Source organism: Lepidochelys olivacea (assembly GCF_965140295.1).
Source record: "Lepidochelys olivacea isolate rLepOli2 genome assembly, chromosome: 9".
Lineage (NCBI taxonomy): Eukaryota > Metazoa > Chordata > Testudines > Cheloniidae > Lepidochelys > Lepidochelys olivacea.
The window spans coordinates 65,058,123-65,083,003 of NC_140419.1; the positions used below are offsets into that span (position 1 = coordinate 65,058,123).

At 51.9% G+C, this 24,881-nt stretch overlaps 1 protein-coding gene across 1 annotated transcript in view; it reads left to right on the plus strand.

Annotated features, from left to right (window-relative positions):
- The first annotated feature begins 498 nt into the window (after window positions 1-498).
- BTK (Bruton tyrosine kinase) overlaps window positions 499-24,881 on the plus strand; it is a 29,082-nt gene continuing 4,699 nt past the window's right edge. The window contains exons 1-13 of the mRNA XM_084639838.1: window positions 499-685; window positions 12,995-13,186; window positions 14,022-14,120; window positions 15,066-15,134; window positions 16,410-16,491; window positions 19,420-19,548; window positions 19,714-19,778; window positions 20,483-20,664; window positions 21,256-21,318; window positions 22,116-22,170; window positions 23,064-23,146; window positions 23,318-23,445; window positions 24,607-24,681. Coding sequence (XP_084495964.1) covers window positions 13,046-13,186; window positions 14,022-14,120; window positions 15,066-15,134; window positions 16,410-16,491; window positions 19,420-19,548; window positions 19,714-19,778; window positions 20,483-20,664; window positions 21,256-21,318; window positions 22,116-22,170; window positions 23,064-23,146; window positions 23,318-23,445; window positions 24,607-24,681 — 1,171 coding nt within the window. The 5' untranslated portion in view covers window positions 499-685; window positions 12,995-13,045. The remainder of the gene's footprint in view (window positions 686-12,994; window positions 13,187-14,021; window positions 14,121-15,065; window positions 15,135-16,409; window positions 16,492-19,419; window positions 19,549-19,713; window positions 19,779-20,482; window positions 20,665-21,255; window positions 21,319-22,115; window positions 22,171-23,063; window positions 23,147-23,317; window positions 23,446-24,606; window positions 24,682-24,881) is intronic.

Sequence of the window (24,881 nt, forward strand, 5' to 3'; positions counted from 1 at the left end):
CAGCCACACGAGCCCAAGTCACATGACCTGGGCCAGCCAGGTGTATTTTATTGCAGTGTAGACATAGCCTTACTGTCTCCACCCAACTGCTCCACATTGCTCATCTTTCTTGTCCTGTTCTCTCTTGTCCTGTTCCTCTGCCTGTCCTCTTCTGTCTTGCCTGCCTGTCCTGTCTCTCCGTCTGATCTCCCTTTTATTGTCTGTTTGACGTCTGTCCATTTGTCGCTCCATCTGTCCTCTCTCATCCTGCCTATGCCCTGTGCAATCTCCTTCCATTGCTGTGCCCCTGCCCATTGTCCCACCCTGCCTTTCTGCAGACACACCTCTTGCCACTCACAGGCCAACCCCACTGCTTGGCCCTAGTGCCCTCTCTGCATAGGACTCAGGGTGGCACTGTTGGAGGCTGCCTGAGGGATCAAGAGGAAACAAAGCTACTGGCTTAAGTCAGAAACCAAAAAAGGGAACTGAAAGGGTGGGGTTAGCTCTCAGTGGCCTTCCTTCCTCCCTCTCAGCTCTCTGTGAGAATGAGTCGCCTGCTGCCATTCCTATCACTTGCAGACCACCCCTGCATTTCAAACCAGCTGTCCACTGGCTGCTCCGGAGTCTGAATGCTACTGGGAAGCCACCCTCAGTGAAGAGAGCCATCTCTGGGGCAGGCGCATGGAGGAGTGACAGAAGATCATCAGTAAGTCTCTGGAGACCCATTGGACCCTTTTGGGTGTGTGGAGGGGCGGTGATGAGGGTTGAGAAGGCGGCTGCTGTGCATTGCACTGAGACTGGGAGGGGAGTGTCCAGCATGTGCCACATGGAGTAAGTAGAGAAGGACATGCCATGCTTGGGAGCAATGCTTAGCAAGGGGTGTGGTATCCAGAAGGGAGGAGGAGCGGGTGTGAAGGCCATCATCAGTTCATAACCAATGTGCCAGACAGGTGGAGTGACTGTGAAGGGTGACTGCACAGTGTGACATGGAGCAACATGAGATACAGGATTGGAAAGTGTCTGGAAGTCTCATGGGCTACACAGGGGAATCTCAGAGACCATGGAGGGTTAGAAGACACCTAGAGATCACCCAGGTGAGAGCCCATCCAGGGCCTGCACCCAAGGCCAGAGTCTACAAGGGGTCAGAGTCCATAGGGTTAGGACTTGGGGAGGGCAGGGGTAGGGGGAAGTCACACACAGGGTCAGAATACAGGACTGTAGGAACTGCCAAATCAGGGAAACCCAGTAGCCCATCGAGTCCAGGATTCTGCCTCTCACAGTGGACAGTGCCAGCTCCTTCCAAGGATGCTGCAATGGCCAATCGGGCAGGACCATGCCCAAAAGGGAAGTTTCTTCCTAGGCAGCTAGTCCTGAAGCAGGAGGGTGCATGACCTTTATACATGTCCATTTTAGCTTGTGGAACTGCAAATATTATTATTCACCTAAATGTCTCATACTTATTGGGATCCTACTCGGCGCTGTGCCTCAGGAATGCCTTGTGGCAATGAGTTCCCCAGGTATCAATAGCAGCAATTCACATGGGGTCAGGATTGGTCCGGGGGCTCACCAAGGCTTAGAGTCCCCATGAGGTTCACACAGCGGGTGACAGGGCCCTGATGTCCTCCCAGGCTGATAACATGGTCACTGGTGTACACAAAGGGGTCAGGGGCCAAGGAGACAGAACAAGATGGTGGAAGTCGGGACTCCTGGTTCCACTCCCAGGTCTACCACTGAATTACTGTGTAACCTCAGGCCAGTCACTTCCTTTTGCCACGACTCAGTGTCCCACGTGGCACAATAGTGATAATGGCATGCACCCACCTTGCAGGTGTTGTCATTTATGGGTAAAGGGCTTTGAGATCCATGGCTAGAAAGTCAAGGTGGGCAAAGCATGCCTAGATGTGGCTGCCCTCACTACCCGCCCAATGTACACAACAGAACTGAGCTGGAGCATCTCAGCTTCATACAGCACCACCTGCAGGGCAGCAGAGACACTGCCGAGTCCAGAGCATCTGCCGGGCAGGGTGAGTGGGGAAGGGAGAGATGCAGAGCGGGGACGCAGCAGGGGAGAGTCCATATGGGAAGGGTGCCCCTTGTTTCTTGTCTCCATCACCCCCTGTTTCTGGTTGTCTCTCTCCCCAAGCCTCCTGCCTCTCCTTCCCCAGTTATCAGCCTTGCACCTCCCACCTTGCCCTCCCTTCATCCGTCTCGTCTGCGCAGGCCTGCCCTGCTGACTTACCAGCCAACGGGCTGCAGCACACTGCAGGGAAGGAGGAAGCCTGGCACCCAGTGTCCAGTTTAGTATGGCTAATGGCTTTCTCCTTCTCTGGCTGGCCAGGTCCACCTGAGCTACTCCAGCAAGGGGAGGGAGGGAGCCAACCGAGCTGAATGATGGACAGGAAAGGGTGGCTGCTTCTGTCCATCATGCCAAAATGGCACCTGTTTCTGCTAGCGAGTGGGCAGGGGCTCCAGCTCTCAATAAGGGGTTTCTGTCTAAGTTACAAGATGTGCAGCTGAATCTCAGCATAATTTGAACACTATTGTGATTTGATGAGTGGGGTCCCAGGTGATCTGCTGCCTAGACATGATGAAATCCCGCTTCCTTGCTAAAGGAGTGTGCTAAAGCGCTGTGATCTAGCAGAGGGGAGGCATTTATACCTCAGGGCTGGGCGAGTCGCTGGGTGCGGCGGTACCTCAGGGCTGGGCGTCACTGGGGGTTGACAGGGCAAAGATGATACTGTGTTCGCCTTCCCCTTAGTTTTTTGGTCACTGTATTTTATTTCATTCAGTTAAGGCTCTGAAGTGCAAAGATCATTTCTTGTAAAAACTGCTTGTTCAGCTGCGAGCCTGAAGTGGGTGCTCCCCACCAAGTGAAATCAAACTGTACAGCCAGAGACACAGACAGTTGATCTCAGGACTGAGCGCTAGGTAGGCTAGAGACATAAAACTGAACCCCACCGGGGAGTGACTGATTCCAGTGAGGAGATCCAGGCACAGCTGCCTCCTGAAATGGCCTGTGTTAACCCCGGACTTCTCAGAGTTCTGAACTCCGCTGTCATCATTGTTTTATCTCTGAATCCATCCCTTGCTAAAGAACCCCCACCCCATCCTGGACATTCACACTGGGGAGTTCCTTCAGACCATCTCTTGCCGCTTCCTTTCCCTGCTCCATTGCTGGTCATCGCCTGGACTCACTCAGCAAACTAGTGACATGGCACCATGTGTTGGAGTCAGAAGTGGGGCTAGCAATGGGAATTACCCATCTGAGGTTAAACTGGCAGAGTAGCTATATGTAGCCCCTCGCCGCCCAGGACCGCCGAGGTTGCTCTAAATTACACCAGGGGCCAGAGAGGGCCCCAAATGACCCCAGAATATGGCATGGTCCTTCCCCTTCCCCATTCCAGCACTGAGCATAGGAATGGAGCAACTAGAATCAGGGCTTCTCTCTACTCTGCCTGCTCCAGCCCCAATCCCCAGTGTAAACCCAGCCAGCCCTGCTCTCCAAACCTCCCATTTCCTGCTACACTCCAGGGAGCCCAGCTCCACTCTGCCTTTGTTCTGTGCTCAGACCTTGTGTTTGTGCCAGGAGCCAAGCCCCAGCAGAGCAGGAATCCCTGAGTGGATCCATTTGAGAACTTGGCCCTTGCCCCTGCCCCTGGGGGCATCTCCAGTATCTTCCAGAGAGTCAGCGCTCATTGAGAGCAAACCTGGCTCCAGTTAAAGCAGCATGTTTGACTGCCTTGATGGCTGGGCTATGCAAATCCCCACAGTGGCACAGATGAGTGAGCTGGGCAGGTTCCTCTAAGGGGGGCTGAGGGCTGTAGCTCAGCTCGTGTGTCTTACTTTCAGCACAGGGACGAGATGATCGGGGAGGAGGGGCAGTCGATGACATCACAAAGCAGGACACTGGCACAGCTGTGTGCTGCAGGATCCCTCTGGGATTCCTGAACAAAAGCTTAGTGTCTATTAAACTTAGAAACAAACTTAGATTGCCAGGAACCCGGAATCCAAAAAGCAGGCTCAGCATTTGAGCAGCTGCCACATTTTCCTGTGATCAGCCTCTTTGAAACGGCTCTTCTGCTTAGCTCTATCTCTACACTAATTGTACGCAGATGCAGACTAGAACATTAGTTGAAGCAATATATTGGGCCAAATTCCACACCTGATTTCAGCTACAGTTAAGAACAGCATCCTGGTCTACCATCGTTTGCTTTTTTTCCCCTGGCCCTGCTAGGCAAGAGGAACCCAGCCATTGCCATGGACCCCACATTCCTACTTTTGCATATATCTCAAAAGAAGTAACCCTTTAGTTGCTGTGTTGACTACTGTACAGTGCTCCTCTGTCCCAGGCTCCAGCTATCATTCAACCTCTCCTGTTCCCCAAGGCTACACTGATGGCCAGCTATAGTGGCCTCATTGGGACACACTTTTACACCCGGAGTTGTTCTTTACATCAGAGACTGTAACAGCAGAGGGTCCCCGCCAGAGAGAATGCAGCTGGGGGGTCAGGTTCCCATTCTTTTTCACCACAGAGCTGGGGGGAGGAGATTTTCCTGCTGTAGGATGAACAGATGCAAGGAAGTGGAGTGAGAGGACAGAAAGATGGACACGGATTGCGGAAGTTTGGGGGAAGGAGGGGCTCATCTCGCTCTCTCTCTGCTGTAGGGCTCCAGGGGAATTCCCCAGGAAGCCTCAGGACTTGGGGACCCCTCCTTCTCTCCTCCAAACAATGACAGATTAAGCACAGATCTCATTGGTTCGTGGCGGCCAGGGACCCAGGGTGCAATGTACATGCACAGATCTATCTGTAGGGCTCCACTGCTTGAGAGGAGTGGAGCCAGGAGGCATGAGAACCATGAGCTCAGGGTGCCCTCCCTGCTGTTTCTTGGGTTTGGATTTCCAGCGCCTCCCTGTGGTGTGCCTCCAGACAGCCCAGAATGCATTGCATAGCGGTGTGCTAAATTCAGACACAAGAAGCATGAAGCACCTGGTGGATAGCACATGTGACAGGCCAAGCACACACACAGTTGGGTCCATCAGAGAATCACACAGAGCCACTTCCATCCCCCTTATCTGAAGGGAGAAAAGACCAGCCCCGTCTCTTTGGGCCCTACCTTAGAGATCCCATGAGCTACCACTGCCCAGACGACCCTTGGAGGCTCCTCTTCTCTCCTCCTCCCCGCCAACCTGGTGTCACACCATATCTGAGCCACACCACGCAGCCTCACTGAGCTCTGGGGTTTGACACTTTGTATGTGCAAATGCAGCTGTCCCACATTTGTAAGAATACAATTGACCAAAGTGTCATATCTACAGGAAGTAACATTAGCCAGGCAGAGGGGAAGCCATCCTCTCACTCCCACTCTTGTGCTTTCACTTCGATAGAAATGGACAGCTTACTGCGAGGTACGTGGCAAATGGTGCTGGGGAGTCACCCAGAACAGCCAGGGGCAGTGGCTGGACCCTTTAGAAGCGGAGATGGGAATGTGGGCTGGAAGCAGAGCCCCTGGGGTAGTGACCTGGGTTTAATATTACGATTATGTATTATTTGCACTGAGGTACTGCCTAGAGGTTCCAGTCAAGGTTGGGCTCCTGTTGTGCTAGCTGGGTGCTGCCCAGACATAGGTTAGAAAACATGCCCTGGGCTGAGGAGCAATGCCTAGTTGATGGAGAAGCGGGATGTTATCTCAGCGAGGATGAAGGCGGCTGGACTGTCTGTGGGGCCATAGGAATAGAGTGCAAGGAACCTGGTCCACCTTTGGTATTTATCTTCCTTTCCTTTGTCACTGGGCTCTCCCCGGAAGACACACTGAGGAGCTGTCCTGCTGGGACGTGGATGCTAGCCATTGCTCGGGTTCTACGTCCCAAGGTAAAGCCTTTTTCACTCTTGTCAGTAGACTGGGGTAACTAGTTTGACAACTCTGTTTGCGGCAGACGTGGCAGATCCAGCTCAGCGTGACTCCTCGGGTCAGATCGCTCATGATTTGTGAGGGCCCGGGGATCTGAGGACATGGCCAAAAATCCCAAGCCTTCTGGGCATTGGAGTACTAATGGTTATTCCTATGAAAAGTCATTATAACCAGAATTAACTCTGTCATTCAGCAATCCCTGTTTGTTATTCAGTCACCTACCCAGGGAGCAGAAATAATGCTGTGGGAGTCAGGTAACCGGTCCCACGCCATGAAGACCATACAGCCAAGGCAAACAGCTTGCTAACAGTAATAATATAATACCTACCTCTTCTATAGTGTTTTTTACCAGTAGATCTTAAAGCACTTTACAAAGATGGTATCATTGTCCTCAGTTTACACATGCGAAAGCTGAGGCACGGGGCAGGAACAACTTGCCCAAGATCACCCAGTAGACCAGAGCCAGGAATTGAACCTAAGTCTTACTCCAGTGCCCTTTCCATTAGGCCATCCTTCCTCCATTGCTGTAGGGAATACCCTCCTCCAGCTAGTTTCCCTAGCCCACTCCCCTGTTCCCCCACGCCCGCCTCCGCATTCAGATCCCTCCTTAAGACTCTCTTGTGCCATGATGCCCGCAAGGTGTGAGGTCAATGGAGTCGTACAGATTTTCACCCATTTTTCAGAGATATTTTTAAACAAAACTGTACAGAAAAATAATTGTTCAGTGAAGCTGTGTGTCGGCCATTGCTCAGCAGAACACAGTGAATTACCGCAAGCCCTCTCTGTGCTCTTCAGCTCAGTTGGTTTGCCTCTCATCTGAAACTGTAAAATTCGGATACGCCGGTGATAGGGGCCATACAAATATCAGACAGACAGAATCTTCAAGGTGGGGACCATGCCAGTTTATTTGAAGTACCAGACATCACAGCATGCTTACGAAAACAGCAAAACATAACTAACAACTGCTTGGCTGGCTGGTTCTTGCTCACGAGCTATAGGTCTAACTCAGGGGTGAGCAAACTTTTTGGCCCAAGGACCACATCGGGGAATAGAAATTGTATGGTGGGCCATAAATGGTCACAAAATTTGCGTTGGGGTGCGGGAGGGGGTGAGGGCTCTGGTTGGGGGTGTGAGCTCTGGGGTGGAGTTGGGGATGAAAAGTTTGGGGTGTAGGATGGTGCTCTGGGCTGGGACCAAGGGGTTCAGAGGGTGGGAGGGGGATCAGGGTTGGGGCAGGGGTGTGAGAAGGGGTGCAGGTTCCCACTAGGGGTGTGGACTCTGGGGTGAGGCTGGGGATGAGAGGTTTGGGGTGCAGAAGGGTGCTCTGGGCTGGAATTGAGGGGTTTGGAGAGTGGGAGGGGGATCAGGGCTTGGGCAGGGAGTTGGGGCATGGGGAGAGGCTCAGGGGTGCAGGCTCTGAGCAGCGCTTACCTCAAGCAGCTCCCGGAAGCAGTGGCATGTACCTTCTCCGGCTCCTATGTGGAGGCGCAGCTAGGTGTCTTCACACTGTCCCATTGGAGCACCAGAGGGGGCCATTGGAACGCGTAGGAGCTGGATTGGGGCCATGCTGTGGCCTCCGGGAGCCATGTGATGCGGCCCTGACCATGCACCCCGGCCTGAGGCCCCCAACCCAACGCCCCAGCTGGAGCGGGGCCTAGGCCGCTCCCCAGCGGGAGCTCGCGGGATGTAGTTTGCCCACCCCTAGTCTAACTGGTCACCATATGTGGGGGGTGGGAAAGAATTTCTCCCCAGGTAAGATTGGCAGTGCCCTTGAGGGTTTTCACCTTCCCGTGCAGCATGTGAGTGCAGGTCACTTGCCAGGATTATCTGGGCATATCTCACTTCATCACTTCACCAGGGCTCAGGCACTGGTGTACTTCAATCCCTCCTGTTCTCTGCCTGGGACATGTCATAGTTTACTCTCCCATGGGCTGCAACACTTTTGGTCTAATTTTGGTTGTGGGATGTAGTGCGTGGGTGCTGGTGGCCTGGGTAATACAGGAGGTCAGCCGGGTGATCTGGGGGGTCTCTTCTGCCCCACAACGCTGTGACGTTAATTAATAACAACTTGCAGCCTGAGCATTTTGTGGCTGCTTCCGAACAATGGAATCAAGATCGAGTTGTGAATGATTCTTGAGCCAGGAGAAGGGGAAGGAGGATGGTTTTTTATAACAGCTAGTCTTGCTGCTAATGCACAACCAGCTCTACTCTTTGATAACTGGAACGTAGAAACTGCCTCAACAGACCAGGCAAACTGTAGAGGTACCGGATCCTGTCTCTGGCAGTATCCTCTGCGTGATGTTTCAGATAAAGGCAACCCTCCCCCCTCCATTTGAATGTATCTATGTGCTCAGTTGTGCAATGCTGTATGTGGGAAGAAAAATTCCTTCTGGACAACTTTTGACCAGCCTTTACACCAAGGACTAGACTCTGCTGTGTACCATTGACTTTGATGGGCTTTTTGTCATTGACTTCAGTGGCAGCAGGACTAAGCCTTAAAGCATGAGGACTGGTAAGCATGGAACTTCAGAACAGCTAGTGGAACTGCAAATGTTACTCCTGTGCATCATAAATTGTGTTTTAGAATCTTACTGAATTAGTTTTATAATACCCTGCAGCAGTGAGTTTCACAGGTTAATGCTTCCCATGTGCAAAAAAGTCTGCCTTTGTATCTGTATGGAATGTGTTGCCTTCCTTGCCCTTATAGGAGGGAGAAGGGAAGGGGAGTTCTCCACTGGCCTGCTCTGAACCTTCATTATTGCCTGTTTCTCCAGCAAATCACTTCTGACTCTTCTCCCTCCAAATTAATAGGCCATGGCCCCACCTATAAGAGGGCTGCTTGTAACAGTGGCTTAAAACAATTTTAGTCTATTTTTGGATCAGGGCTTTTCTCCCTTGCCATTAGCATCTCTCCTTTCATTATTATGTATCTCTGTAATTACTGAGCCCCGCAAAGTGCTCTGGGATATAGTTTGCACCACAGGAAAGGCATTAGACAAAATAAAGATGTATCCTTTTTTAAAAAAGGACTATTTAGAGCATCCTCATGCTATCGTTAGAGTGGAGCATTCTGCAAGAGGGAAAACAGAAGTGATTTTCACATCAAGTGAAACGGACATCACATGTGGCTCACAGGCATCCAGTGCTAATGATGTTAAACTGGCGAAGTCTTGGGCATGTTGAAATGTGCGTAGCCAAGCAGCATTTTAGAGTAACGAACTGAGATTTCCATATGTGAAAGGCTGTCAGCTAGACTTAGCCAGCTTTTGGGGTCATTTTGGAGGCCTTCCATACTAGGGCAAAAGTCACGCAAATGTTATAGCTTCTAGGCTGCAAACTATTCCATATGTGGTAAGTATGTAGTTATTAGGGTTGTGGATTAATCACAGTTAACTGACACAATTAACTCAAAAAAATTAATCATGATTAAAAAAATTAATCATGATTGATCACAGTTTTAACTGCACTGTTAAACAATAGAATACCAATTGAAATTTATTAAATATTTTGGATTTTTTCTACATTTTCATATATATTGTATTCTGTGTTGTAATTGAAATCAAAGTGTATATTATTCTTGATTACAAATATTTACACTGTAAAAAATAAACAGAAAAATAGCATTATTCAATTCACCTCATACAAGTACTGTAGTGCAATCTCGGTGTAGTGAAAGTGCGACTTACAAATGTAGATTTTTTTTTTGTTACATAATTGCACTCAAAAATAAAACAAAGTCCGCTCAGTCCTACTTCTTGTTCAGCCAATCGCTAAGACAAACAAGTGTGTTTACATTTACAGGAGATAATGCTGCCCTCTTCTTATTTACAATGTCACCTGAAAGTGAGAACAGGCATTTGCATGGCACTTTGTAAGCTGGCATTACAAGGTATTTACGTGCCAGATATGCTAAACATTTGTTTGCCACTTCATGCTTTGGCTACCATTCCAGAGGACATGCTTCCATGCTGATGACACTCGTTAAAAAAAAATGCATTAATTAAATTTGTGACTGAACTCCTTGGAGGAGAATTATATGTCCCCTGTGCTGTTTTACCCGCATTCTGCCATTTATTTCATGTTATAGCAGTCTCTAGAGATGATGACCCAGCACATGTTCATTTTAAGAACACTTTCACTGCAGATTTGACAAAACGCAAAGAAGGTACCAATGTGAGATTTCGAAAGATAGCTACAGGACTCGACCCAAGGTTTAAGAATCTGAAGTGCCTTCCAAAATCTGAGAGGGATGAGGTGTGGAGCATGCTTTCAAAAGTCTTAAAAGAGCAACACTCCGATGAGGAAACTACAGAACCTGAACCACCAAGAAGGAAAATCAACCTTCTGCTTTTGGCACCTGACTCAGATAATGAAAATGAACACGCATCGGTCCACACTGCTTTGGATTGTTATCGAGCAGAACCCGTTATCAGCATGGACGCATGTCCCCTGGAATGGTGGCTGAAGCATGAAGGGATATATTAATCTTTAGCGTATCTGGCACATAAATATCTTGTGATGCCAGCTACAACAGTGCCAGGGGAACTCCTGTTCTCACTTTCAGGTGACATTGTAAACGAGAAGCGGGCAGCATTATCTCCTGCAAATGTAAACAAACTTGTTTGTCTGAGTGACTGGCTGAACAAGAAGTAGGTCTGAGTGGACGTGTAGGTGCTAAAGTTTTACATTGTTTTATTTTTGAATGCAGTTTTTTTTTAACATAATTCTACATTTGTAAATTCAACTTTCATGATAAAGAGATTGCACGACAGTACTTGTATGAGGTGAATTGAAAAATACTATTTATTTTGTGTTTTTACAGTGCAAGTACTTGTAATCAAAAATAAATATAAAGTGAGCACTGTACACTTGGTATTCCGTGTTGTAACTGAAATCAATATATTTGAAAATGTAGAAAACATCCAAACGTATTTAAATAAATGGTATTCTATTATTGTTTAACAGTGCAATTAATCACAATTAATTTTTTTAATCGCTTGACAGCCCTAGTAGTTATATAATTTTATTTCCAAAATATGACCACGTAGAGCATGATTTGCAAACCCATGAGCACACGATTAACTTGTATCGCCAGGGAGAGCCCCTGGATCCACGCTGCAAAGTTCAAGTCCATTTTGGATTTCTAGTACTTATAAATGCAGCAAGGGGTTTGAATCTAGAGCTTTGATTTGGGCCCATTTCTACCAGGACACTAAAGAGAATTGCTCTGCTGCTGTTGTGGATGGATGGAGTGGATGATGCAATGTAAGGTGCTTCGGATGCTTTTTTGAACCAAAGTTCTGAGCCTCAGATCCAGCTAAGCTGTGGTCAGAAAAGGGCCTGCACTAACAGTGGCTTCATAGGCCTGCACACAGCCAGTACACCTGCCTCAGTCTCCCTTCCATTTGCCCATAGCTAGGAATATCGTCTTTCTCAATGTCCAATTCAAAGGCCCACCTCTGGGCATAACGTGTGCCTGTACAGTAATCCTGACAAAACCATTGTCCCCAAACCCCAAAGCACAGCAGGTACAAATACAGCAGTTTTCCCATTCCCCCTTCCAGGGCCATCACTTCCAGGTCACCCACCTGAGAGTCCAGCCTGTTCCCAGTTCCTTTGCCCTTGTTCCAGGGCCCCACTCGCCAGGCCAACCACCAGGTCATTCTGTCCCACGACTGTGCAATCACAGCCAAGTCTATTCTCCCACAAGAGAGCTCCCTGCAGGGCTCCACTCAGCCCTCTCTGCCTCTCTCCCCTTCTCCTGGGATCCGCCCTACAGCATCAAACCTCTGGATTTGGGCTCAGCTTGCCCTGACCAAGCTCCGCCCAGGGGCCTCTGCAGGAAGAATCTGGGCCGGTGCTCCTCCACAGCTCTCTGGGCCAGCTCTCTTCACCTGTAGTTCTGTCTCCCAGATCTCCTGTAGCTCTCTCCCAGTAACACTTGCCACTGCTCCTCTCTACCTCTGTCAGTTCTCCCCTACTGCTTCCTGTCTCTTTCACAGGCCGCTCACTCCAGCTCTTCCTATCTCCTTCCCTACAGCCAGGCTGCCCTCTTTTAAGCCCAGTTGGGAGGCATTTGACTAACCAGTCACAACTGCACAAACTTCTTCCTCATAAAGGGGCCAGGGCCAACCGACAATCACTTCCGCATTCTTCCAGGCTCCAGGGCTGTCAGGAACCAGGTTTGTTGTAAATTACAGCAGCCTTGGGGCTGTTCTAACTCCCAGCTGGTAACAAGATAGGTCAATTGGAAGCACCAGAGCACTCCAGCCTTGCCCACTCCCCGAGGCACATGCCTATGGCATCCCGTATACTAAGGATAGTGGGGGAGGATGGGGTGAAGCCACTCAGTTAGGGTAGCTTTATGGCCACTTTGTTCAGTAGCCAGATGCTAGCTGCAAACCTCCAAGATATTATCACATGGCAATCAGCCATGTAACTCCCCAGAAATATCACCCACATTTGAATCATAAAGAAACAGGACAAATGAATTCCCCCCTGCCAACAAACACACACACACACACACACACACACTTTTTGAGGTTTCTTGTACATCACTGATAAGAGTCAGCTATGTCTCCACTGGCTGATTTCAGATAGGGTTTTCCTTTCTTTCCCTCCTCTTTCAGCCAGCGTCATGTCGGAGGTTAGCCTGTGATAGCCTGAGGATGTTCCCAGCAACAGCATTAGGGATCTGACCAGAGCTGAAACCTGCTCAGATACCATCATATCTTTCTTGGTCATTATTGGGACTCGGCAATAAAAAAAAAAAATCAGCAGTAAAACAGGAAACTGAAAGATAAAGATCAAGTGTGTAAATTACTCCCCCTTCCCTTTGCGTCTTTGTGACCATGTATCCAGCAATTAATATCTCCAGCTCGCTCAGATCCCAGTCCAAGTGGGTGCACAATGCCAGTCTGGGATCTCGCTCTGCCTTCCCTAGGTGACAGTGTGAGCTAACAGAGCACCAGCATCCACGATGTCCCATTGACTTCAATGACAGTTGCGGGACTGGATTGTGGGCAAGGTCTAGAACTCTGCATGATGATCTGGCAGTATCTGGTAGGCTGCTCACTGACTGGCTGGTCTCTGCTTTGCTTTGGCAGCGGCAGCCCAGCGAGCGTGGTGCGGAGGAAGAAGAGGAGGAGGAGGAAGGCATGGCCTCCACTATCCTGGAAAGCATCTTCCTGAAGCGCTCGCAGCAGAAGAAGAAAACCTCTCCTCTCAACTTCAAGAAGCGTCTCTTCCTCCTGACAGAAAGCAAGCTTTCCTACTATGAGTATGACTTCGAGCGTGGGGTGAGTCCCAGAGCCTAGAGAAAAGCAGGGGACATCGCTAATGGGGCAAGGGAGGCTCTGCAGAAGGCTTAGCCCCACCAGGGTCTGATCCCCTGCTGGAGGACACAGAAACAGTCTTTCCCTGGGTCAAGCAATGACTCCCAGTGGCAGTGGGCCAGGAGTGCGGAGGGTGCTCGGAGGAATAGAGGTGAGGGGGAAGGGAAGTGTATGGGTCTGAGGTTTGATCTAGTCACTGTGAATGTCCAACTCTGTCAATACATCTTGTTAAGGCAGAGACAGAATCTGGGGTAACAGGCCAGGCTCGTGCCTAGAGATTAACCCTGCAGCCAGCTTGGGTGCAAATCAGACTCCAAGCTTACTGGCTGGCCCCTTTCTCTCTGTAAAATGGGAACCCCCTCCCCTCTCCTCCTCCTAAATTCTGGGAAAGCTTGGATCCCAGATGCTGATCCACACCCAAACTTTGCAGTTCACATCCCTCTCTAGTACCATGGAACTGCAACAGAGTCTAGGAGCTTACAGCTGCCTCCCGTGCTCACCAGGGTAAAAGAGCATGTGCCCTGCCAGGCATTTATTCCTAGAGCAGTTTCTCAGGAGACTGCCAATACAGCTCAGAGCCCAGCATCCCAGGATCTCCAGGGGAACCTGCTGGTACCTTGCGATGGCTCCAGGAACTGCTGGAGAGGAGTATTAGGCTCTGGGCTAAATCCTTCCCTCGGATGCTGAAGTCAGTGGGAGTTACGTGTAGGTGTCTGGGGGCAGTGTCTGTGCAGAATTCTGATCATGGGGGTCTAGTCTCCCTCCCCCCGCAATTCCTTTCCCTTGTTCTCTTTTGCAGCGACGAGGCAGTAAGAAGGGGTCTGTGGACATAGAGAAAATCACCTGTGTGGAGACGGTGATTCCAGAGAATAATCCTCCCCTGGAGCGGCAGGTGCCGGTAAGAAAGGGACACGTCCCCATTGCTGACATTGCCCCCCTCCTCCCATCCCCAGCGCTTCCTCCCAGCCCAGCTGTCCCTGGCAGGAAGACAGGCCGACGGCAGCCCTTCTCCCCACCATACCTGCAGGGTGTGCCCAGCCCCTGTGGGGAGATTCCTGCCCCAGTTCTTGCTGGAAACAGAGTTGAGTCCTAGGCCAGCCCCCCAGGAACTGGCTGCAGTTCCTCTGGGGAATTAAGGTGGGAGCTTCTGGCTGCAGGCCCCTAGGGAATTAGTGAGCAAGGCCTTTCCAGTCCCCTCGGGCATTGATGGGGGGTTCCCTGATTCAGTTCCTCAGGGCATGGGGGAGGTTCCCACTCCATTTCCAGATGGGCATTTGGATGTTGCACTCTAGTCATCTGGGTACACTGACCCCCACTGCATGGCTGTTAGCCCTGTTGCTCTGTCATGTCAGATGGCATGTCAGGTAGAGCATACGCCAGAAGCAAGTACTGGTGTAGGGGGTAACTGCTGGCTGCTTTCCCAATCTCATGGGCCTCTCCCAGCCCTGATGCCTGGAGTAGCAGAGGCAGGGGAGCAGGCTTTGGGTTTGTCTGTCTTCTGTTAGCTCCCATGCTGGCACGGAGGCCTCATTCTGAGATCCCTTGATGCCTGGGCGATGGGCAGGCTGCAGAATGGATGCGGCTCTGTGTGCTCTGACATGCTAGAGGGCGGCGAAAGGCTGGAGCAGATTAAGATCTCAAATCCCCAAAGACTGGGGAGCTGCCCATATTACAAAGCCCTGATATCCAGAGCCATAGAGCACACAGCAAATTCATTATACAGCACCGATCTGTGGAGCCAACAGGACACTGTGCACGTCCAAGCTAAGGGGCTGGCACTTGGGTACTGCAGGCACCCAATTCTCCAGACTATAAATCCACCTTCTCTGCCTGTTTCTTGCAGAGGAAGGGGGAGGATTATAATGAGATGGAGCAGATCTCGATCATAGAGCGGTTCCCATACCCCTTCCAGGTGAGTCACACTTCCCCTCAGCTCCCACTGGGGCTGGCTGCAATGAGCTTGGGCTTGCTTTGCATGAGGAGAAGGTAGCAGGGATGGGGTGGGGGGTAGGACCAGTGTTCCTATGCTTTGCTGTACTGGGATCACACGCAGGGTGCTGAGCTTAATCCACTTTGAAAGTGGGGTAAGCTAACCAGGAACACTGCGCTCGTACTCCAGAATCAGAGTGCCCACCCAGGGCGCTAATCTGGGATAGCTGTTGTGCTTTGCATTCGCACCCAACCTTAATCTGAATCAACTGTCAAGTGTAGACAAGCCCTTAGTCTCTCTGTCCCTCAACTTCCCATCTGTACAATGGGGATAATGAGACTGCCCTACCTCACAGGGGTGTTGTGAGGGTAAATACATTAAGGGACTGGGAGGTGCTCAGACACTGAGGTGTTGGGGACCAAATAAAGAGTAGATGTTGATGTGAAACTGGTGGGTATGTACTTGGCACAGCTCAGCCTGCTGCCACGTGTGCTACTGCGGCAATGCTATTTATACTCACTCTAGCGCAACAAGCTCGTATACCCCAGCTCATAGTGTGGACGTAGCCTTAGTTTCTGTTACATAGTGTTGCTTATACAGTAACTTTCTCTCCGTTTTACTGTGCTGGCTGTAATGTGGTAGGTACATTGGTGTCTGAGTCAGGGTGACTATCGGGGCCTAAGATGCACCATTTGAATCCAGATCCAAACTTCCCCCAAATTTCAGATCCAGGGTTTTGGTTCTATCCACAAGAGAACCTGGAGTCTGCTGCAGAGTTTGGATCTGAGGGTGTTCAGATCTGCGAATTTGATTCAGGCCCATCTCCAATATCTTGGTTGGCTGGTTAGCTACAAACGGACACAGTTTTCTGGATTCTAGTTCTGGAGACTTAAAAGACATTTTGCTCTTTGTGGACTGAATTCTGTATGCATTTCCCCTCCTTAGCCCATCTCTGATCCAGTCATAATCTGCAACTGGGCCCTATAAGATCCCTGCACATTCTTTGCTTGTCTGAGTCCTGTTTGGTGAACAAAGCAGCCCCTGAAATATTGAAAGTCAAAGGAGGAAGTGGAAAGTCTTGGGGGAGGGGGCTTATTTATAACCTCCTGGTCACAGTCTCATAAGCACAGCCAAGGGGCCAGAACAAAATTAAAGGGGTTATGCTCTGCAGCAAAAGGTTAAAGGCCCCAGTCCCCACCTTCTCCCTAAAGAGGTTCCCTGGCTGCTCTGGAGAGCATAAGTCTGTCTGTCCCACAGGTGGTATATGATGAAGGGCCCCTCTACGTCTTCTCCCCGACGGAGGAGTTACGCAAACGCTGGATCCACCAGCTGAAGAATGGTGAGTCTCTGGCTTTACAATGACACCTTTTTAAAAATCTTGCACGGGGCAAGGCAGGTGTCTGTATTCCGCCCAAGTCCTAGTGGCTACTGATGGGGCAATGACATCAGCTTTGGGCTAGAATCATCATCATTTCATTTGAGCCGGGACCATATTGCAATGATGCCGTGCAGCAGGGCTCTAACACTTCTGGCCAGCTGAAATCTGATGGAGCTGGGTGTGTGGGTGTGGGCTTGTGTGTGAGTGGGGAGATTAGCTGTCTGAAATGACACAGGGAAGTTCACACATGCAAGCCGGAAGGATGTCAGTCTGATAACGGGGAAGTCAGTTATTGCATGACAACCCCCATCTTCTTAAACAGCAGGCATGTAGCAAAGCCTGTAGCTCAGATCAGCTCTTCAGCAGGGTGACAGTGCTGTGTTCACACTATTCTGCCCTGGATCCTACCCCTTGCTTCCACTCTGTCAGACAGCATGCCCCGGTCTCCCCATAAACCAGACCCCTGCAATGGCTGTGCCTTCAGCTCACCACCCTGCAGCCCTTAACGTCACTCCTCAGCAGCTGCTGCCCTCAGAGGCCAAACTCAGCCCAGAATAACAGAGCGCTGGTTGCCCATCAAGTGCCACACACTGACAGGAACCTAGGGATGCTGCTAGAGAACATGTGGACTGGCCGGTCCTGGCTCCTGGGAGAGGATGGGTGTCTCTCCAGTGAGGGGTGGTGCTGTGCTGCAGTATAGTGCTGGAGAACCACCTGTGACAGTTTGCCATGACAGTCCTGGAACCTTGTGTGCAGGGACATTGGTGCATCTGACACCTAGTAATGAGGACAGAACAGCTGATTTAGTACCTAGTCCTGGGGGGGGGGGGGGGGGTGTCTCTGAATCAGGCAGACGAAGAGAGACCCGCACAAGGAGAGTGAAATTGACATTTCCAGTGCCACCGCACAGAATGTAGCCGCTTCCTCTGCCCTGGGTGTGTCTCCAGATCCAGCGCTGACCTTCCTCAGCACACAGGAGTTTCCAGCTGCAGAGCTGGAGTGGGCGCATTTGGGAGAAAAGGGGCAGCTTTAGGAATTAACCACCCATAGTCGCTTCCCCACAGCAGTTCTTTGGAAAGGCAACAGCAGGCCAGTTTAGTGCCAGCCGTGCAAGGAGAGTGACGGCTTTACAGAGGTCGAGCTGGGGGCCCACTTCGCCTCTCCCTTGCTCTGGGCTAAAGGAGGAAGGGGCCTGCTGGAGGCAGTATGTAATTACACGGAGTCAGGCCCACAGAGCGATTGTGCAGCAGCTGGCTATGAGCCGTTCTCATTGACTCCCCGGGGGAGCTGCTCACAGGCTGTGCTGCATAATCACGCCCTTGGGATGTTTGGCTCATCAGAGCAAAACGCTGAAACTTCCCAGCCTGTCTGTGCATTTATCTTTTAATGCATGGGCATCACACCAGCCCAGCTTCTTGCTGCCTGGACGCCTGGGGCCAGAACCTCAGGCCTGGCCATTTGGCATCTGGAACCTTTCAGGGAAGGGGAACCACAAACATGGCTGTAAGCATGTCGGCACTGCAGTTAAATACCCTCGCTGCCCGTGTCAACTAGGTGGATGTTTAATGCAGTGTAGACATTTGGGCTGGAGCCTGCGCTCTGGGACCCTTTTCCAACCTGAGACAAAACATATACACCACAGTTAAACAGCCCCATAGCCTGAGTTCCATGAGCCCGGCTCAGCTGACATGGGCCAACAGCGGGTGTTTAATTGCAGCATGTGCATGCCTTTTATGGTTCCCTGACCCTCCGGTCACTGGACACAGGCCTGGTACTGAGGAACATCATAGAGCAGCCTCAGGGCTGCCCTGAACTGTGCTGACTGTCACAGCCCCAAAGGAGTTGTCCTAGCAGCCTGGGATTGCAGGTGTGCAAGGGTGTTCCAGCCACACTCAGTACGCCCAGCCATCCCCTGAAGCTAGGGGCTTTGAGGACAGTGCTGTGCTGGCTTCACTCCCCTGCAGGATCCTTCTGCACAAGGAGAGGCCACAGCTGGACAATGAAGCCAGCTGTCTGGTTTCTATTCCTGGGGCAATGCAAAGCAGGCTTGCTGGGGCTGAGCATTTGGTTTTTAATGTCTTCCTCCCTCTTGTCTTTCCAGCACAGCTACTGAAGTATCACTAGCGATGCCACCCACTCAGATCCACCACCAACTCCCTAAGCACACTGGGGGGTACGAGGTGCTATGGTCACAGAGCTGTCCTAAAACCACCTCACAATTCCCTTTGTCTGGTCCGAGCTTGTCCACTGGAGCCTCTAATTTCAGGACCATTGGAAAGCCAGGACTTGCCAAACCTCAGCAGGCCAAGGTGCATCCTGCTGGAGAGAAGGCCTGTCTCACCCCTGTCTAAACCAGTCAGAGGGAAAAGGCACCCGAAGGAGAGGACAAATGACTGAATACTAAACAAGCCAATCCCCATTGCCTGAAGGCCTGGGGGAGGGCTGAAGGTTTCAGGTAATGGGGGATTGGGTTATTGGGCCAGCAGGCTTTGATGTCTGTGTTCGGGTTCTCCTGGTGATAAAAAGCCAGCTGGTTTCCCATAGACTCTGCAGCTCTGTCCAGGAACTATGCAGCTTCGGTCAAACCCTGGGTGACAGATCCAGCCTTTGGATAACTGAGAGTTATGGGCTTTGGCTAGCCAGGACACTCAGATGTCCCAGTACTGTATGTAAGAGCAAAGCCTTGATAGAGAAGAGATAGTTAGGTGCAACTGTGATTCAAGAGGGGGGCATGGAGTGAAGAGCTGATGTGAGTTACTAAGGAGCCTCCCATCCTTTTCATCTGACTGTTTATTAATTGTATTCTGGGAGCACCTAGGAGGTGAAGCTCTTACTCCTTGTGGAGGGGACATCGCCCATTGTACAAACAGGCTTTCTCTCCTGCTGCAGTGATCCGTTACAACAATGACCTGGTGCAGAAATACCACCCCTGCTTCTGGATTGACGGCCAGTACCTATGCTGCTCTCAGACAGCCAAAAACGCCATGGGTTGCCAGGTCCTGGAGAGCAGGAATGGAAGTAAGACACCACCTTCCACCCCCAGTCGGTCCTCCATTCTTCTTCTCTGTGCTTTGGTTCCTCACCCCATCTCTGGAAGGCAGGTCCATCACCTTCCGAGCATCTCACCACTCGCTGACCCTGATGAATTTTTCAGCTTCTTTTGCTTTGTTTCTTATCTTAAAGGTTTAAAGCCCGGGTCTCATCGCAAGACAAAGAAGCCTCTTCCCCCGACCCCTGAGGAGGATCAGGTATGAGAGGAGTGGCTGGGGTCGGTACTTGTCATGGGGTGGTCTGTCTCATTGGAGAGCAGTGGGGGTCTGGGGCCAGCCACCCCTTTTCCAAGGCATTTCAGAACAGGTGGTTCTAGGATCACCAGGTGTGCCAGCCTGCTGAGCTCTTAGCTCCATCCAGAGAGAGGCCAGCAGGAAGGCTCTCCTGTTGCAGGCTCCTGATGCTGGCAGGCTAGGGAAGCCTGAGAGAGCTCAAGCAGAACCCCAAGGAGGAGGGCTGTAGAGCCCCTTTGGCAAGGGAAGGAGTTTGAGCCTAGGGGGGCAAGGAAAAGGCCTGGAGGACAGTTGCACCAGAGAGGCCCTGGGGCCACAGTAGAATTGGCAAGTCCTCCCTGCTGAGAGGGAACTGGGAGCCTGGGGAAAGCTGAAGCCCTGAGTGAAGGAAGGCTTAGAGCCTGGACAGGCCAGAGGAACTGTACATATTTTGTAAGGACTTGATGAATGAGACCCCAAGAGGGGACATGTTGGTTTAACCCGTTCCTGGGTGCAGGTGAATGCACTGGAGAAACACGCAGGGGGAGCTGAGGTGGGGCGAAGGCAGTGCCAGGCCCAGGGTGGCATGATCAGGGACCCAACCCTACAACAGCGCTCTGTACTGCACATGGTGAGGGGCGGGATGCTGGGCCCTCACTGTGTTCTGTGTTTCCCCCCACCCTGGAAAGATGATGATGAAGCCGTTGCCCCCCGAGCCATCTCCCAGCACTGCGAGTGAGCTGAAGAAGGTGGTGGCGCTGTACGACTACCAGCCAATGAACGCCCAGGACCTGCAGCTGCAGAAGGGAGAGGAGTACTTCATCCTGGAGGAGAGCAACCTGCCCTGGTTGAGAGCCCGGGACAAGAACGGGTAAGAGTCCTGGCATGGATAATGTGGGGGAGGGACCTGTACACTCACAATCCTGTACACACTTACCCCCCTCCTGAGGGCACCCTCAGAGCACATGTGCACCCATGTACCCCTGCACGCAACTACGTCCCCCACACATGGGTGTGCCTCCCTTAGAATGGTGCAGGAGCCAGTGGGGAACTGTCCCCTCTCCCAGCATCCTGCTGATTGAAAGCTAAATGTAGGCAGCCTGTGCGCCCTGCAGACACGTGCTGGCAGAGTCTGTGCTGGGGACAGACCCCTCTGGGTGGGGTCACCCCTGGGCCTGCTGCAGCTCCATGGCGCAGGCTAACAGTCTTTGCCAGCGTCAGGGAGGGAGAGGCAGCTCATTCACTTGGATCAGAGGAAGGAGGAGGACTGCAATGGGCTGGCTGTGCATGCCCTTGGTACCGAACTGATCCAAAACCCACCGGAGTCCACGGAGAGACACTCTTTGGCCCCAGTGGGCTTTAGTCTCTCCGTGGCCATTTTCCACCAGGATTTCTGGCCAGGAATCCTGGGTCTCCCTGCGCTCCCTAAGGAGAGTCTTATGGGTTCTCTCTTCTCCTGTAGGAAGCAAGGTTACATTCCCAATAACTACGTCACTAAAGCCAAGAATTCCTTGGAGATTTTTGAGTGAGTATGAGAAGCCATGAGGCCAGTTGGGCATTCGGGCTTCATTGGGATCTCTCTTTATTAAGTAGTAGAGTTCAGCTTTTAACATCAGAGCCTCCTCTGCCCCACAGATGGCGTGGGGGGGTCGGCTCTGCCACTCCCACCCCCTCCGCCCCACACAGGGGGCGTAGGGGGCTGGCTCAGCCCCAGAGCCTTTCATTCCTACTGTGCTTTTGTCACAGGCCTGCTTGAGGATACAGCACTGGAATGTGGGGCTGGAGAATGGTGACTGCCTGTCGCACAACCAGGCCCTCTGCATAGGGTGACCATATTTCTTAAACTAAAAACAGGACAGCCTGGGGCTCACCTCAGGGCCCTCCCCCCACACAGGGCTCACAAGAGCCGCCCTCCCCACACTGTCCGTGGCTGGGGCTGACCGGCGGAGCCCCACGCCACCAGCAGCAGGGCTGGGGCTAACCTCCTGAGCTCCGCGCCATCCGGGGGGGTCAGCTCTGAAAGCAGCAGTGCCTGCCAGCAGCAAATTTCTCTGCTCTCCTGCTGGCAGGCACCGCTGCCTTCAGCTGACCCCCCAGGCAGCAGCTGCTGCTCTCCTGCTCTGCCTTGCTGCCAGGACAAATGCACAGTTTTGGTGAAAAAGTAGGGACAGCTGGGACAGAGCTGAAAAAGGGAACTGTCTCGGCCAAAACAGGACGTATGGTCATCCTACCTCTGTGTCACCACAGACCTGTGTGTCCACCCCCACAGTGCCTCCTATCCAGAGGCCTCTTCCTGATCATGACCATGTTCTCTTTTTCCAGGTGGTATTCAAAAAACATAACCCGGAGCCAAGCCGAGCAACTGTTGAAGCAAGAGGTGACTGTGACTTCAGCAAAAATAAGCAACCTAGCTCTGCTGGGAGCCTTTCTCCACTGCAGTCCTTGCTGCGCTCTTCTCAGAGCCCAGACCCGATTCCTCCAGCAAGGAAAGCCAGGGGTCACCTCCACAGCATGTTCTCCCTGCTCTGGGTCTGGCTCTCTGAGCCCCAGCGGTACACAGGGAAGCTGTCGTGTTCGTCTAGGAGCAGTGGAGCCTCGCTGTCATGCCAGCTGAAAAAATCAGAGAAGGGCTGGCGCTGGCTTGGCTAGTGGTGCCATTTCAATAGGAATTAACATCATCTTGAGGCTGGGCCAGATCCCCAGCTGACGCTGATTGCGGTAGTTCCATCAAAGTCTGTGGGGGGTTGTGTCACTTTACAGCAGCCAAGGATCTGGCCCGATGTGCATAGACTATAAAGCTGCTGCCTCCTTTGAGCTAGGCAGGGGTCTGTTCCTAACACTAGGAGGCAGAGTAGAGCCTGCTGCGAAATGGCTCTGCCAATCAGGCAGAGATGGATGGTCCCAGAGGGCTGCTTTGCAGAGTCCACTAGCCCCAGCCCAGCCCAGGGTGGGATGGCCAAGGCCAAGAATCCAGTCAGAAGACAAAGCAAAATGAACTCAATCTACTCCAGCCTGAGGGTGAGGGAGAGCCTGTACTGGGCTCCCCATTTGATTGTGGAGATGCTGCCCTCTTTTCACCCCCCTCCGGTGAGCCAGCCCCTCAGGACCCAGTTCACTTTAACCCTTGCCTGCCCACTCCCCCGTGGAATGAGTATGAGTGTGTGTGTGGGGGGGGGGGGGGTGTGTTTGGATTGTCTGGTTCTATCCCTTGTCTCCTCACAGACATCCAGCCCTGTCCTCCATGCTGAAGCCCCTCTCTCTGTGTTTCAGGGGAAAGAAGGAGGCTACATTGTCCGAGATTCCACCAGCAAGACAGGAAAATACACAGTCTCTGTGTTTGCCAAGTCCTCCGGGTAAGCACCATCCGAGGCTGTTTTCCTTTCATTAGGCACAGTATGGCAGCTAGCTTGTTTCTGTCCCGTTGCTTCTCCCGGCTCTGATGCCCACTTTCCAGGCCCACCTCCCTTGCTAGCTGGCACTCCCCACCCCACAGTCACTGACTCGGAGTGTGATTGATTCTGCAGGGACCTGCAAGGAGTGATCCGCCATTACGTGGTGTGCTCCACGCCCCAGAGTCAGTATTACCTGGCAGAAAAACACCTCTTCAACACCATCCCGGAGCTCATCATGTACCATCAGCACAACTCTGCTGGTGAGTAAGCAAGGGGAAAGAGGACACGGGCGGAGCAGACTCCTGTCAGGGTCCCATACCCTACACAGGCTCTGCATCTCCCTCTCCAGCAATGGGACCGGAAGGGGCTGAAGGCTCCCCTATCCAGCTGACCTCTGGCAGCAGGACCCACTCCCTATCGCTGGGGTCCCTAGAAGAACAGAAGCCTACAGGCATGATAAGCAACCACCTCTCAAAGAGGGGGCAGCAATTCAGAGGAGGGTGAAACCATCCAAGCAAAGGCAGGATGAAACTCCCGCTTTGCATTCAGCGGCACTACTTTGCGCAGAACAAGCATGCAGGGGTTGGTCTAGCTCCCAGTAGCAGGGTGCAGTCCCAGAGCACCCCCTTGTGGCACACCAAGACCCTGCTGGCATGCTTCCTCTTCTCCTTGGATTCAGAAATAAACCGCTCATATCCAGAGCTTGAAACAGTATTCCCTTTCTCCTGGAGTCTGATTTATTTGGTGTAATGAGAATCCTGCATTAGAGTCAGGGTCTTCCCAGCCCTCCTTAGAGCTGAGAGGACTTCCTCTCAGGCTCCTCCCTCTGGCCCAGGACACCCACTGCCCTCTTTGTTGGGCTATGCTCCTCAAGTCAGGCCAGCGGTAGCCAGTGACATCCAACCAGCCCTCCTCCTCCCCTCCCCCGGGGGGGCCTCTTTTTACCTTAGTCCTTTTCCCTGGGGTGGGAGAACTCAGTAGGCAGCAACCTTCCCTTGCTAGTGTCTCTAGGCGCGCCTCTCCTTGGGAGCAGCCCTTCTCTGTAAGCCTGCTACCCTCCAACTGAACTCCTAGGGACTCACTAGTCAATTGACTGCACAGGAGGCTGGTTGGCAGCTAATTACAGGTGGCCTGAGGTGGGCTCATTTGGCTTAAAGACAGGAAGATTGGACTGACTGCCCTTAAAGGGGCCAGCCACCCTGTGGCACCCCCTGTTTCTGAAGGCTGTGACACTCTGGGCCCCAGGAAGCTCAACAGGACAGGCAGCACTGGGATTCAAAGCAAAGACTGTAGGTTTGTGCTGATGCAAGAATATTCTTGTCTTCTCATGGATGCTGGAGACGCATGTTCTTTTCTGGAACGTCAGGAGGTACATAGAGCAGGGATGTACCTCACACTGTAACCTCTTTGCTGTGTTTCAGGGCTCATCTCCAGACTGAAATACCCTGTGTCTCAACAACAAAAGAATGCCCCCTCCACAGCAGGACTGGGCTATGGTAATGCCTGCTGTTCTTTCATACATGTGTGATGGTACTGCACGTTACCGCTTGTGTCTGCCTTCAGTGCTACTGCACCGTCCCCTGCAGTGACTTGCTGCTCCCTTGCCAGAGCTCTTAGAACATCCCCTACCAGGATCCCTCCCTTCTAGGACAGGCTAGGGTTGGGGTGGCTGTGAGGGTCCCTGCAATCAGTGCGC